The 16016-nt window shown below is 38.0% G+C and overlaps 1 protein-coding gene across 5 annotated transcripts in view; it reads right to left on the bottom strand.

Annotated features, from left to right (window-relative positions):
- Positions 1-16016, bottom strand: part of CEMIP2 (cell migration inducing hyaluronidase 2) — a 51352-nt gene that overhangs the window by 4288 nt on the left and 31048 nt on the right. For all 5 annotated transcript variants that reach the window (XM_064642071.1, XM_064642070.1, XM_064642068.1 and 2 more), the window contains 11 exons: positions 13828-13956; positions 12012-12100; positions 9992-10123; positions 9480-9515; positions 8650-8805; positions 5900-6077; positions 5193-5408; positions 4281-4489; positions 3430-3615; positions 2032-2251; positions 1465-1563 (listed from right to left, as the gene is read on the bottom strand). In XM_064642071.1, the coding sequence (XP_064498141.1) occupies positions 1465-1563; positions 2032-2251; positions 3430-3615; positions 4281-4489; positions 5193-5408; positions 5900-6077; positions 8650-8805; positions 9480-9515; positions 9992-10123; positions 12012-12100; positions 13828-13956 (1650 nt within the window). The remainder of the gene's footprint in view (positions 1-1464; positions 1564-2031; positions 2252-3429; positions 3616-4280; positions 4490-5192; positions 5409-5899; positions 6078-8649; positions 8806-9479; positions 9516-9991; positions 10124-12011; positions 12101-13827; positions 13957-16016) is intronic.

The following is a 16016-nucleotide window of genomic DNA, read 5'->3' as shown; positions in this document are numbered from 1 at the left end:
CTCTCAATTGGAGGCCAGAGTAGACCAGTTATCTTGGTCAATATGGCCAAGGCTGAGATGTTGGTTCAGGGAGTCCTTGTATCTTCTCTTCGGGGCTCCTCTCTTGCAGCAGCCGGTGGCAAGTTCACCATAAAGCAAGATCTTAGGGAGGCGGTGGTCCTTCATCCTGGAGACGTGCCCTGCCCAACGCAGCTGTATTCTCAGCAACATGGCCTCAATATTTGTGACTGCTGCTTGTTCTAGAGCAGATGTGTTGGTCACATAATCTGACCAGTGGATGTTTAGGATTGTGCGGAGACAGCGTTGATGGAAGCGTTCTAGGAGATGCAGGTGGTGGCGGTAGGTGACCCATGATTCAGATCCGTATAGGAGAGCAGACAGCACTGTGGCTCTGGAAACACTGATCTTTGTACTTTCCTTCAGGTGTTTACAGTGGTATACTAATTTCCTTACAAATACTTGTTTTCCCTAACATCTCTTCAATTTTCTCCTCGAGAGGACGCTGCCAGCGGGACTTCTAAAATTACACAGGAGCCTTAAGTCCCTGGTTTCTACAGAGATATTGCATACTTCGGGTGACTTAAGACCTGCCTCCATCACTGCTCCTGCTTCAGGAAGATAAAATTCAGATTCTGAACCACCTGGACTTCTGGACAATAGTGCAGTTAATTGTTCCCTTCAACAGCCCATTCACTAACTAGTGAGTGCTCTTACTGCTCTGGATATGGCAAACACAGTCCTGCAGAAGTTTGCAGTTGCTAAGGTTATGCTACTCACATGACATTTGTCTGCCTGGATAATTCAACCAAGCCAACGCACTGACACTGAAGAACGAAAGGCACATGCAGACTAAGCTCTGTGGTGCAAGGGTGTCTGCAAATGCTATTTCAGTATCATGTGCAAGTCTCCTTCAGCATGCGAATGGAAAAGTCAAATTAAACTACTTTTTATACAGTATTGCATTCACTAGGCTTATTGGGGTCACACTAGGACAAATACAGAAACCTCTAGAGATTCTTTAGTAATTGTCATTTTGAGGACTTTAGCAAAGCTTAGTGGCTTGCATGACCCATCCCATTAACTTGCTAATCTGTTAGCACAAGGAAAATTTCAACAACATGGATTTAACAAACAGGTTGTTAGGTTGTGTGTTTCATGTATTTCCAAAAAAAGACATAAATGTATACTCACACAGACTTAAATACGAAACTTCAGATTTTAAACTCTCCCTTATTGGAACATTGTTCTCACCAGAAGAAAAGGATTCAAATACAAAATGGAGCTTTGAAGCCTCGCTTTCTGAGGTAAAACATGAACTTTTTGACTGTTTGGTTTTTAAACAATGAACCATCTTTTCATTCAAGTGAAGAAAACTGAGGTAAGCATTATATGTAGAGCTATACAACTGTTATAATACAAACTGCTAAAATTATATTTAAGAAGAAAACCATAAAGAATACTTACAGATATAAATGCTTGCTGACCCCTGCTTGATTCTTTTGCATCACATGAATTAATCTGCACAAGGAGGTAGTTTTTGTGAGGATCACTGGTGAATACCATCTAGATATCAAACAAATCAGTTAATTACTGATGTGTCTTCAACATTTTATCATGCCAGTTTACGACAGCCCATGCTCGAAAGCAAAAGAATCCATACGTCAGTGGCATTATTTATGGTAATCCAATTTCAAGTTCATGCTAATAAGCAGAGATCCAAAAATAGAGGAGGAAGGTTGGTCATAGATCTTTGCAGCAAACCTATTCTACATCCTCCATGGAGAATAGACAATACTGAAGTGCAAGGCATCAGATCTACCTATGCTTCTCCTCTGTAGCACTGAGTGAGAGGTGAACAAAAGACAAAAAGAACAAAAACTACGATGGACTTCCCACCTTCTGGCATACAGAGATTAACAGTGTGACCAGTGCAAAATGGTAAATTCAGTACTCTGAGATGAAAGACTGAAATTTGGACTAAAACTGAGTAGAGAGCATCTACAGTTCACGAAAAGTTTTATTTTATTTTACCTGAGTTGTGCCACATTTTGTACATGGTACAGTAGTTTTTGCTGGCATCTGCTTTATGATAGTTGGTCCTTGGTAGTACTTTGGGTAAGCTTTTGCCATGCAGTTACTTATCCCTTTTGCTGAATCTTTGGTCACAATCTTGATCCTTTCACATCCCTGAGATGAGCAATAACTGTGACCATCCCTATTATATTTGGCTTGAAGAAATAGAAACAGTAATCTAACAAAAAGAGGAAAAATAATCTAAATTAACCAGTGGAAACAGAGGTATTTATTTTAAACCTTAACAGCTATATTTTATAATTTTCAGAAACACAGAAACTACAGTATTCACTTCTGCACTTCTATCCAAACTTTTTCAAAGTATTTACAGTTTACTAGCGTTAGAAAGTCTCCAATGATATACCTGAATTTTCCAACAATTAAAGGAGACATCAATATGAATGCAGATGCTTTGCAAAGAAGTAAAGTCCTCAAATCAGTGGCTTGCAGGATACAAAAACCAAACTGCAGAGCATAAATATTTTCTTAGATCGTAACATCTTTAGAGACATGCAGCAGTAATTGCTTGGATATTCAGCTTCATGTACCAGCACTGGACAATGAAACTGTGCTATTGCAAGTGCCTAGAAATGCAATTTAGGGCGTAGTAGTCAAGTATGTCCACAGTACACAGAGACTGGCAGTTCTATTACATATTCAAGTTATCACTGCAGGTCTTAAACAAAGAACATAAATGTCTTTTCAAAAACTACATTCATCTGCATATGTATTAAACACAAATTAGCAGACAAGAACAAAATAAATGAGAGAACAAATTAAAAGTCTAAGATCGATGTTTGCAAAACACACAAGTGATGTATGCAGGACTGTATTTATTGAAAGCTGACCGTATCTTAAACCTTTCAGAAGGATCTCAGTGGCCACTGTCAGAAGCACTTTTGAAAGAGAGCCTAGGTTTTTTATGTTCTTTTGAGACAGTTGAAAACAGATTAGGATTTTCAGAAATATAGTTTTTAAATGTTCTTGGAAGAGAAAGCTTCTTGCAAATTTCTAGAATGTTCAATTTAACAAGAAGGCACTAATCTTTGAGATTAAGAAATTAGCTCCTGAAAGGCACTGCTCTGCAGCACACCAGATACCACATTTTCCCCAGACACGGGGTAGGAAATATCACTGGCAACTGCAGTTCTCTTGAAAAGTATTTCAATGACAACAACTGCACTTTGGAGATGTAAAGACATATAAAGAGAAATATTCTTTCAAAGAGGCTTTAGGCTCCATCACTACAGCTTTCCTCTTACACAGGTGTCTCGATCAGTTGCTTTTAACACTATCAAACTGGACATTTTAAGGTTAAACAACATCTTCTAGCAGGGTCAAGTTGCAAGGAGTTACCCAGTACTGTTGTCAAAGTAAAACTTCTTGTCTGATCGATTCTTTTCAAGCTCCGTAATCGAAGAGACAGGCACGTAGCGCTCTACTTTGCTTGACAGAGCAGACGACCGCCTCTGAAAGGTTTCCAAAACTATAACAAAATCTGTATTTGGTTGGTAACAAAGACCAACACGAATCCAGTCATTCCTAAAAACAAAGTAAAACGTATGAATCATTGTAGGAACAGTTTAGATGTCAAAACACAGCAAACAGACCGTTTCAAAAACAAGCAACAGGAAAACAAAAGTTCCCAAACCCTCAACCAGAAGATCTTTCTTCCCCTCTCTACTTTAAGTCTTCACCATCCCTGGAGGTTTTAAGGATGAGACTGGATGTGGCACTTAGTGCCATGGTCTAGTAACCGCAGCGGTAGTGGATCAAAGGTTGGATCTGATGATCTCAGAGGTCTTTTACAACCTGGCTGATTCTATGATTCTTTCCCTCTATGCACAGTCTTTCATTAAACGTTATAGTAACTGATTCTCTCAGAACCTTTTTTTTTATACTTCATAGACATTTAGTAAGTTTATCTGACAACAACATCAAGTATGATAAACTATTCAACCCCAATTCTGCTCAATTTCACTATATGTACATTTTCTTCTCTAAAGGTTTTTTCTTAAAGACAGCGTACTGGACAAATATTTAACTTCAGGTGGAGGTCTACTGCTTATTCTCTTGCTTTTCATACTTTAGTATTTGTAATTAAGAAAAAAACCCTAACCTCAGCTTCAGTCTTCTTCATGGTGGCAAACTCTCACACACATTAAATGTGCCTTTTTGATCACAGACATGAAAAGAAGTAAACATACTTGTTGAAGTTAATGAGATACAGGTAGGTGACGTTTGGAGCTTTTCCATTCCAATGTATTGTGTAGCCCTTCTGGAGCATCACTACTGGCTGATATTGCTGAAAGGCAGCTCTCTGATTAATACCTCGAAGAACCATGGGATTGGCTGGGTACTCATCTCGGATGATAGTCATGGAAAGATTCTGTCCATTCCAGGTTTGGACATAAACCTGTATGATATTAAAGAGGATGAAAAGAAAGTGGAAGATTTGGACAGTGTGCAAAAGGAAATGAAATAGCAAAGCAGAATCAGTACATTATTGACCAAAATGCTACAACTTGATACTCCGAGTTATGTAATACACAAATATCTCCTGAATAAAAGTACTATTTGAAAAACTATTGTAGATTTTGTCCATTTTACAGACAAAAAAGGGGAGGGAGGAGAAAAAAAAGAAAAAAAAAAGAACCAGCTATGATACTTGACCACACAGACCAGGAACCAGAATGGGAATCAAACCTGTGAGAGCTGTATTCAGAAGATGGTATTTAACATCTCCAGAAAACAAATCAACCAAATAAACCCTTAAAATCCACTCTGTGAAAAAAAAGCAGACAGAACCTGAGTGGAAGACAACAGCTCCAATGCAAAAATGTTTTAGCCTATAGGGCTGCAACATATAACTCTAGGCAAGCATCCACATTTACTTTTACCTTGCAGCGTCTAATAACGTACTCCCAGTCCACATGCTGAAGGGAACATGACACAAGACACGATTGGCCAAAAAGTGTAATATACATAGAAGAAATTCAAAAAGTAAAAAAAAATTTGAAATCTAAAGATATGGAATTTTGTATTTCTTGTACTACCTGTGACCCCACAAGCAGTTCATGTTGTAGATTTGCCCCAAACAGAAAGCCAAGAGTACTAGCCTGTGCATAGTTCCCACTGCAAACTACTCCATTCCATTTTGTAATATTAATGCATTTGGGGTGTTGAATCAAGTAATTATCCATTCTGCCCACATAGGTATCCTTGTAGTCAGTCACTGAACCATCTAGATCATGAAATATTGAGTTCTTGTCACCATCCAGATCTCCTTCTTCAAACCAGGGACCAGGCTTTCCAAAGAAGGCTTTCAAAGAAACCTGACAACAACAATTAAAATTTTAATTTTTTTTCCTCAGGTGAAGCACAGACTAACACTTGCACATCTGCAGAAACATAGAACTTTGACAGTTTATTAAAAACCTTATGGCAAAGACAGTGGAATCTTGCAAACCAGACACACTGTTTTTTAGTAATGGGCTCAGGCCAGTTCTTGCTTCTGAACAGTATTAATATTTGCAACTGAAAATTCATTACTAAGGATATACCTAATCTTACAAAATCTTACCAAAACCTCCCTTTCAGCTTTATCAGAAAGTCATGAATCATTTATTATAATGTATCCTTCCTCTGTTTGTGTTGGGTTTTTTTTTTGCTCAGGAGACAAAGGATACACCTTGGGTGACTGCCAACCAAGAGAGAAACTCTAGAGTAGGCATGCATGGAAAAGACGACCTAGGGCCCTTGTCTGCTTATTTTAAATAGAAGAAAACTATTTACAATACTAAAGGAAAATCTGTGATAAACTTACGTTTGGATCAAACTTCACAAGAGAAATATTATTTTTTGGTGTCATCTGCCATGGATTTTTCATCAAGAACCCAACTGCACTGGTAAATCTGTCTGGAGTTGGCACAAAGTTTTTGAACGTGCACTTAGTAAGGTGAATAGGTCCATCATAAATTTGAAAGCCTCTGATTGGAAATGTCCTGTAGATGCAAGCAAATATTTATACCATCCTGTAACAAAAACCATGATATGCCTGAATCTGTGTCATAAATACATTTCCTCTCAGAGGAATCAGGAAAGCACATTAAGAGAATGACTCACAAGATAGATCTTAGTAAAGGAAATATGGTTTCTGCACTTCTCTAATGAACCAAAAAATCTCCCACTCTTAAATTTTCCTGTTAGAAGAGCTATCACTGCCCACTGGCAATTGTGCCCCTTTTCCAATATGAAAAATACAGCAGGAAAATAATACCAGCTGCTCTTTGACTGATCATGGCAACTGGGAGAAGGGACTGTAGATTGCAGGAAAGGAAATGTCACTTCTAACTTGAAAGAACATGCAGAGAATGGCAGACTGGTAAGCCTCAGCTTGATCCCCAGGAAGATGTTGGAGCAGCTAATCCTGGAAACTATTTTCAGTCATCAGAACTAATCAGCATGGATTCACCAAGAAGTCATGTCTGACCAACTTGAAAATTGGTACTGGCCTGGTAGCTGGGGGTAGAGCAGTGGACAAGGTTTACCAAAACTGCAGTAAGACTTTTGACATTATCAAAGATCCTATAAGATCCTCATGAAGTACAGGCTGTACGAGAGAACAGTTAGATGGACTGAAAACCAGCTGAGTGGTTGGCACAAAGTCTACTTGGAGGCATATTGGTGGTGTAACCCAGAGGTTAGTACTGAACCCAGTCTTGTTCAGCATCTTCATTAGTGATCTGCATGATTAGCCTAAGTATAGTCTCATCAAGTTTGCAGAGGGCACAAAGCTGAGGGAAGCAGCTGATACACCAGAGGGTTGTGTCGCTATCCAGATAGACCCTGACAGGTGAAGAAATGGGCAGATGGGAACCTCATGAAGTCCAACACAGGGAAGTGCAAAGTCCTGCACCTTTGAAGTAACACCTTTTGTGCCAATGAAAACCAAGTTGACCATAAGCCAAACAACGTACCCTTGCCACAAAGAGGTAAAAGGTATCCTGGGCTGCACTGGATTACCAACAAACTGGGGGTAGTAATCCTTCCCATCTGTTCAGCACTGGTGAAGCAACACCTACTTTTTCCCAGTACAAAACAGATACGGAGATACTGGAGAGTCCAACAAAGGACCATAAAGATGACAAGTCCCTGGAGTATTTCCCATAGGAGGAAACACTGGGAGACTTCACACTGTTCAGCCTGGAGCAGAGAAAGCTTAGGCAGGGATCTCAAGGTATAATATCATCTGAAGGGAGAGTGCAAAGAAGATGGAGCCAGGCTTCTCACTGTGACAGGACCAAAGGCAATGGGCATAAGATGAGAAAAAGGAGGTTCTTCCTAAACACCAGAAGAAACTTTCTCACTGTGAGTTTGACTGAGCACAGGCAGAAATTGCCCAGGGAAGTTGTGGAGAATCTATCCTTGGGATGGCTTAAAGCCACCTGAACATGGCCCTGGAACACCAACTCTAGGTGACACTTCTTGAGCAAGGGAGTTGGACAAGATGACCTCCAGATGTCCCTTCCAACCTCAGATGTTCTGTGATTCCCCTCAACTAGACTGAATGCCTCATCTATTACTTGTCACATTAACTTCTTTCTTTTAAATGGCCAAGCAGCAAAAAAACAGGGTGGCCTAAACTTAACTCGCCCTTTGTCCTGGTTTTGACCAAGAACATGAAGGGGTGGAGCCTGGAGCTCTGTGGGCATGGCCAAGATACTGTACTATTCAATACCATCTTTCATCATGGCTGGGGAGCAATGGCATAATGGTGCAGGTGGCATAACACTGGTCCCCACCAGAGAGTTTGTCCCCTGAAGTTTTTCATTGTCTTGGGCTTGAGGGAAAGACATAGCCATGGATGGTCTGTCAGCAAGTTTGGTCTTTGTCTTGGGAGCTGCATGGCATGGGTCAGGTCAGTCAGTGAGCACTTTTTTTCTGCATATAAATCACACTCTTCCTGTATACTTTTGTTATTAATATTGCTGCTGTTCCTGTTCTTTTTCTTATCTCATTTCTGTTTCCAGTAAATTGTTCTTATCTCAGTTCAGGATCTCTCCCTTTTGTCTCTCTCACATTTGGGGGTGAGAGTGTGGGAGCAGCCTCATGGGACGTAATTTCCAGCTGGACTTAAACCTCAACAGTCTTCTTTTCTATTCTAAGTACTCAACCCTACATTAAACAAGCCTCAGAGCAGGTCAATGAGAAAAAAAAAAAAAGTATCATATCATAGACTGTGATTTGTAAGATTGCAGTCTCTAGCCCCAAACTGACCTTTGAAATTCTTTTACCTGAAAGCTTTTTTCCTTCTCTCTTCCAGACCCAAATGTTTTTTAAGACAAAGATTTCATTTAAGTACCATAACTTAACTTGCTACAGAAAAGTGACCTGAAGTAGCATCAGATGAAACTTCCTCAGCAAAAAGGTGAGTGACACAGTAGCACACAAAGCATTATAAAGAAAACGAAAACATCACCTTCAATGGAGTCTTTATCTCTCACAGCTCAACCAAGAAGTGTGTAGAGAGAATGTTTCTTGTATTTCTACTTCCTTCACTCATGACATACTTACCGATTTCTAGGCAGAGTGCGTGTCTTGTTGTCTATTCCTCCAGTTCCTGCATATTTATTTTGGCCACCTTGAAACCCATAATTCTTGCTCTCACCTATGAACAGTGACTCTGATACCTCCTGGCTGGCACCTTCATCATTCGGGAAGCTCCCATCACTATCAAGGCAACATCAGAGGTCAGTCTTTAGCCAAGACTCTCCAGCAGATGAATACACCAAGGGACAGTCCTACTTTTACTTCAGTAACAGTCCTCCTAGACTTAATTATTAAATCTGTGTATTATAAATGAATCATAATAGAGCTCACTCTCTGAAATGTTCAGCAGAGAGTTGAACATTAAAAATTCTAACTCCCTTCCTAATGCAGCACTCTTCCTTTGGCAATCCTAGAACCAGTTTGTCATAACCTAAATGGCAGCAATTTTGGTTTAATACCTAAGTGAGTTACTTGGGTTTTTTTCATTAGAAAGAGACTCTACGCCCTCTAAATGGTCATCCCCTTTCCTACCATTATTCACTTTCAATTGTTCAGAAGGTAAATAAAAAAACTGCCTAAAGGAATCATACAAAACCAAGAATACATGGATAAACATAGCCCTTCTGGTGAAGAGGCAGCCAACTCTGGTGTAAACCAAGTACAGGTTAAATTAAAGTGCAAGCTTTGGTAGCTATGTCAGTTTACAGCCTCTATAACTTCATCTGTACCAATGGAAATAGAATCAGGCCCAGAAATGAAACTACAGCCTTATGAAAGTATACCTATTAATTTTAATAAATATGTGTAGATTTTCTAAGGTTCTGTGCAAGAAAATACAGAAACAAAATACTCACCTAGCAAACGTCAAACCTATTCCATTGTCAGCAAACCTAAAAGAAAGTTCAAAACATCAGGGTTTATTTCTGGATTACCCTACAACAGGCTACCATAAGAGGATATCCTGCTATGGACTGAAAAAAAGCCTGAATTTTTCTCTTAGTGGAACTTAGAACAACCACACACCTAACTCTTCTAAAAATGCTGTTGTTAAAAGCTAATCAAATAATTTGCTACACATTTTAAGCAGGACATGAGACCTTCAGGGAAATCATAAATACCTCAGTCTAAATTCACGGTCTCTACAGCTTTTAGAGTTCTTTTTATTACAAGGTTTCTTTTTTTTGCAGCTTAAGGCAGGTTCTCATCTAATCACATATAAACTTGTATATTTCTAATATGGTGTGAAAGTTGGTCATGGTATCAAGAAGTTCCTCAAGTTAACCAGCAACCCTCCTAACAACCCTGTTGTAATGTAATTTACATAAGCTCTGTAACATCATGCAGCCGTTTGCTTCCAAATACCTACCCTGAGTTTTGAATGAGGATATCCCCTCCTCTGACCCAGGCCCCATGATCATTGTTTTTGAAAGAGATTAAACTGTCAATCAGGGCAGCAACTCGAGGCTTTTCAGGGTCTGCATCTTGATGAGGTCGAAACCTGGGAGAGATGAAAATCCAAACATTCAGCAGAAGAAAACTGTTTGTTTCACGTGTCATATATGTTGGGAAAAGGTAAGCCTTAAAGATAAACACTCATGCTCATCTGATGGTCAAAGTCCACTCTACTTCACATTTGGAATGAGAGAAGTCAAATTCAAGTGCATCTCTAGCTCCATTATTATTAGAAAAACGTTTCTGGGTATAATGAAGCAGGAATATAAAATTTCTCTTTTCCAGTAACTCTCACAGGTTTCTGCTTGGTCTCTCTGAGTTTCTTTAGCTGTATCTCATCTCCCTTTATCCCCTTTTTCTTTTTGCCCTCCCCACTTGTACTGCAGCATTAATGTAAAAGTTTGATGAAGGGAATTAAAGCTCCTTGGAAGGACTCACGGGGCTGATGTTTACTATGCAAAAACAGGCTGGACATTTGTCTAACTGGTCCTTCGAATCTTTCAAACTTTTCTGACATAAAGTCCTTCTTTAAGGACTCATGAGATATTTTTCTGTTCCAATCCAGACAGTCTGCATTGCTAACAAGATGGTCTCACACAGTAAATTCTGGTTGGAATCTAGTCTAAAGAATAGGAAGAAACAGCCCGATTAAGAACCGATGAAAGTTTCACTTGATTATCACCAAGACCCCAGAGAAAAAGTAATACATTAAAAAAATTTACAAATAGGCTTTTTGAGTGGGTAAAGATATCTACATCCATTACCCCAATCACTTTGTATAATCTGCTTGAGTTTGGATCTGCCCCCTCCCCATTCAAGGGAGGAAGGGGAGAACAGGTAAATGTTTGGTTTTGACAGTCTCAGTCTCCTCAATTAGCATCTAAATCCCTCCAGTTTGGTTCCATGCACAATAAATTACTGGCCTCACGTAGTTACACAGTGCCTCATTACTTCTTTTTCTGCTGTGGAACTTGAACCCCATCTCATGCACTGAGTTTCTTACATCCTTAACACACTACAGGTTCTCATAGGACATTTTGCCCCTCTCATGTTCCTCTTGACTGCCTGTTACAACTGAGGTAAACTGCAAGGATTACATGGGTTTTCTGTCAAAACAGGGAACTAGCAGGTTCATTTCCAAACCATGAAATTTTGAGTATCACCAAAATTAGGAACTTTCCTCTCTGCATCTGCATCTGTCACTTAACTGTCCTTGTCTTAAACACAGGCCAATTGAACCAATATGAACCATATTTTCAGTCCTAATGCTTAGTTGTCACAATAAAGTGTTGACAAGATACAGTTATCCAATACTGTCATTTAATCACCATCTCAGGCTATTTTATTTGAAGTTCAGGACAAGATTAACCAGGCACAAACTGAAACTTTCCAAGACTCTCCATTGCTTTCTTTCACTTTGTAAACCACAGAAAATTTGGTTGACTGTACCATCTCTGCAAACAGCCTTTAGTAAAACTGCACCACTGAGCTATGACCTCGAAGTCCAGAACGTACGGCAGAAAGCATTCAGCAGTAGGAAAGGCAAGTGGATGTACTACAGAAGCCTTTTTCTAACAGTTAAAACTGAGTCATAAATCAGATGATCAGATTTGAAAGGAAGCCTTTCCTTTTAGCAGCAATTCCAGAAAACATTTTAAGCGTGACAGTAGAGCATGTTTAAAACAACGTCCTCCATGAGCCTGAAAACTACCATGAGCAAGAATTGTGAAGAAACAGCCAAATCCTTTAACATACTCCATCCCTGTTCTTCCCAAAACATGAACAAATGAGGGAAAAGAAAATATATAAATTTATAGTTTTGTTATGATTTATAAATTATTGTATTGTTTTACAAGTGTTTTTCCTCATGTGAATGTAAGAGCAGCCTCAAAACTTCACTGTTTTTCATTCATTTAAAAGAAAATATCCTTTACCTTGCATTGTTGTCCAAACAAAGATATTCTCTGGGATCATCAGCACTAGCATTAGTTGTTTTAACACCCTTATCAATGAACAAACCAGCCTGAAACAAGCAAGGAAAGAAAATTCATACTATCCAAAATTAAAGATAGAGAAACACTGAATTTATAAAATTTAAACACTGCATTCCATACACAAATCAGAAACTCCTATATCTTTCAGTTTGTCTTTAACAGGCATATTGTCTACAGGAAAACTAGCTAAATAATATAATAAACCAGTCTGTGCTAATTTGGGAAGAGGAAACGAACTATCTGGCATTGAAAAAAAAGAGAAAAGTAATGGAAGATCACTAAAATTCACTTCGTATTTCTTTCACGACATCTATTTGAGGTTTTACATTTATTTCCAGATGGTGTTCTGGAAAATCTGGAATCCAATCTTATGGTGAATTCAAATTCACCATAATTTCACCATAATTCAAATTCACCATAATTTCACTATAATTCAAATTCACCATTCGAATTCAAATCTCATAAACTGAAAGAAAAAAATAAAACAAAACAGAAGAAAAACCACAAACCACTGTGAAAAATCCTTTGTATTTCACTTTAAAATTAAACTACCCTCACCACTAAAGGTTCTGTTTGTCTACGCAATCATCAGGTTGGAAATTTATAATCCCGTATGATATAGTTTACTTGAGAAAATAAAAGGAGGAAGCATTTGTGTTCTTTAACCTGAATTCCATAAAAATACCTGCAACTACTTTCACCTCTGATCCAAATTATGATTACAAATAAGTCTCATGCACAAGTACATTCTCAAACCTGTTAGTGGAATTTTCTCTTCTAACATGGAATTTTAGTCCACAAACTGTGTTTAAAGATGATACCGGCTATATAGCTGAAACTTTTTTCTTCCTACTGCACTCTTGTATCCAGTATGTTTTCATTCCAATCTGAACAAAATGCCCTACAGTATCAAAGAGGTCATTAACACAACCTCCATAAAACATTGCATCATTTCTTGGTATCCCAGACAACTAATTGTCAAGCAAAATCAGTTTACCTGGCAAAAAAAGGCAAGAGTGATTCTATAAGGTTTCAATGGCTAAACTATGAGAATGTCTATAAGGCAATTTCAAACATCAATAAGGATTTATAGTCTAGGTGGCTTTGTAAATGTCATTATATTTATACACCCCCACACAGAGAGCAGGTATTTCAAAGTATTTCAAATGAAATACTTTAAGTTAAAATGTGGAAAAAGTATGAAAGTCGCGAATAAAACAATCATCAATGCCTCTGTCTAGGCTGAGAACCTGTAAGAAAAAACTGTTGCAAGTAACTGGGCTCCTGAAGGTAACACTGAAGCTTAATTTTTAGCCAGAGACTGTGCCACCATGTGCAAACACTTGAGTTACCCTACATTACAGATTCAGGAAAACAAGTCACAGCTACTCCAGGAAGCTATTAGATGAATTACAACTATAATGAACTTTGATTCTTCAAGGGTCAGCTTTCTTCAGAATAGAAAACAAAGCTACAAAGAGTAGCACCTGAAGCGCCACTTCTGAGAAAAAGTCCTTTATTAGAAGTATTAATTGGTTTTAGTTGTTTATGCCTTATGAGGATACGAAACACAACGAATACTTGAAACATGGCAAGAAAATATATGCATACTGATTATAAACCATTCTACAATACAGTTCAAACACAGCACAAATCTATCATCTAACTAGCTCAAAATGTAAACAGACAAGTCCTAATATACAATATTTGCAAATAAAGAACTTCACTCTTTTTTTTTAATGAGATAATACATTACCTTAAAATTAGAATGAACCCTGTTGTTATAGAAGATTCCTAGGGGTGTAAGCTCTGATTTGGTTTCAATGGCTAAACTATGAGAATCTCCTGTAGCAACCCTGTGGAACAAATACCATATTCCAGCATCCTGCAAGTAAGGAGAGAATAACACTACTTATAAGTGATTCTGATACAACTATTGGTTCTGATACATCTGTTCACAAAGTAAGTGTATGCAAAGCTGAACTTGGACATTTTAAGTAAAGAAGCAAGTAACAGCATAGTCCAAATCAACAGTGCCCAATAGAATATATTTTTTAAATAAAGTTTCCAAACAAGTTCCCAGTGAGAAAGCAGGATTCTGCAAATTAGTCTATATTCTAGTGAACAATATGTGCTAAAAAGTGTTTTGCTTCTGACTGAAATCATATAACACCACACATTTAAGATCTTCTTAAGGAAGAAAAAGTGTCCAGGTTAATGTAAGTAAGTTTTGCATTTCAGTTACATGTCATCCCACACACTTGATTTTCCTTTTTTTAGTAATAAATCATACTATTCACAATAAAATACTCAAAACAAGTATAAAATACTCAAAACTCTCTCCTTACTGTTACAGTATGACTAAAGGCGGTTCATCTCTGCTCATATCAGAATTTAAATGGCACAGCCAAAAAAATCCACAAGATCTTTCAGAGGAACGGAAAAAAAAGCATATCAAGAAGTCTGGCCAGTTCAGAGCACTGTACCAATACCATGCAGTAACAATTTCAGTATCTGTTCATTTTCTCTACTTCTTCAACATCCCTGCTCTTAAGGAAGCTGGATTTATCTATTAAATAAGACCCACAAAAATTTCCCCTTTCAAGCACATCTATGTTCACAAGAGGTGGCACCATGACAACACCTGCATAGCAGATACCTACAAAAAGGAAAAATTTTGCCTGACCATACACTCCATGCCCTTACAACATTAAAAAAAAAAATTTACATAAAGCACATTAAAGGGTTAAACAGTAGCTAAAGAAACACTGCATACTAATTCCATCTTATAAAAAACAGTCATCATCCCTTTCAAGAAACATGGATTAAGCCAATTCACCCTGGCTTAAGAGATTTCAAACGTACCACTCTGGGAATATGCTCATTTTTCATTACCTGGAAATTCTGCTTCACAACAACATTCCCCATCCACTATGATGACACACTTTAACATTTCTAGCGACTAACCATTACAAAGCAAATGCGGATGTTCCATTAATAAAAAATACCAAAACCTTCCTTCCTATATAATTAAACACAGCTTCGTGTTTGGCAGTAAATTTTATCCAAAACACATCCTTGATGCTTGAAAAATTGTAAAATAAACTTAAAAGCTTCTTAAGCACTTGAAAGCATTCAGAAATACGAAAAGTTTTTTTTTTTTCCCTCCTCTCTCTCATACACAGCCAAAACAAAAGAAACATCTACTGCCAATACACCCTTACAATGGGCTTCATTGTATAATGAGGAGCTGGGGGGAGGAATAGAATTATTTGCTTGTGAATTGCTATAGTTTATATTAGCAAAGGCTCTACAGTGTAGAGTTTGTATGAACACAGTTGAAACATTCTATTTCTGAAACTTATTAAGCTGTAGTCCCTTTATACCAATGCATTTACATTGGTGCAAGGGAGGTATATCAGGGTGGCAAAACTTTGTAACATACAGAAATGGTTGCTCTGATCAGGCACATTATGGTAAGAAAAGGAAATAACATCTACTGGGATGCTCTATGGAGGCAGAAACAGACCTTACAGGACTTAAGCACCAGATCAAGAAAGCTGTTGTCTTTAACTTAGCCTGCAATGCTAAAACTAGCCTATATGAAGCAGGCAAAATGGTAAGATATGGCGTTGGGAGGAAAAGAACCGATTTAATTCGGTAGGTGAGTCTAAATCTTTCCTAGTGGTAGACAGTTAAATAGAAAAGTTCGTAAAAAAAAAGACACAAAAAAAGACACCACCCCCAAACTCAACCCCCCCCCCAAAACAAACAAACAAAAAACCCAACAAAAAAAACCTCCAAAAACCCCCAACCAACAAAAAACAGACCACACAAAAACAAGAACAAAATTTTCTGATTTTTTTTTTATACCTTAGATATTTCAACTCAGTTAAATATTTTGGATCTGATTCTATTTATTAATAACAGTTTATTATGTTATCT

This window comes from Pseudopipra pipra, chromosome Z, assembly GCF_036250125.1.
Source record: "Pseudopipra pipra isolate bDixPip1 chromosome Z, bDixPip1.hap1, whole genome shotgun sequence".
Classification (NCBI taxonomy): Eukaryota; Metazoa; Chordata; class Aves; order Passeriformes; family Pipridae; genus Pseudopipra; species Pseudopipra pipra.
This window is presented reverse-complemented; position numbering and strand designations above follow the sequence as displayed.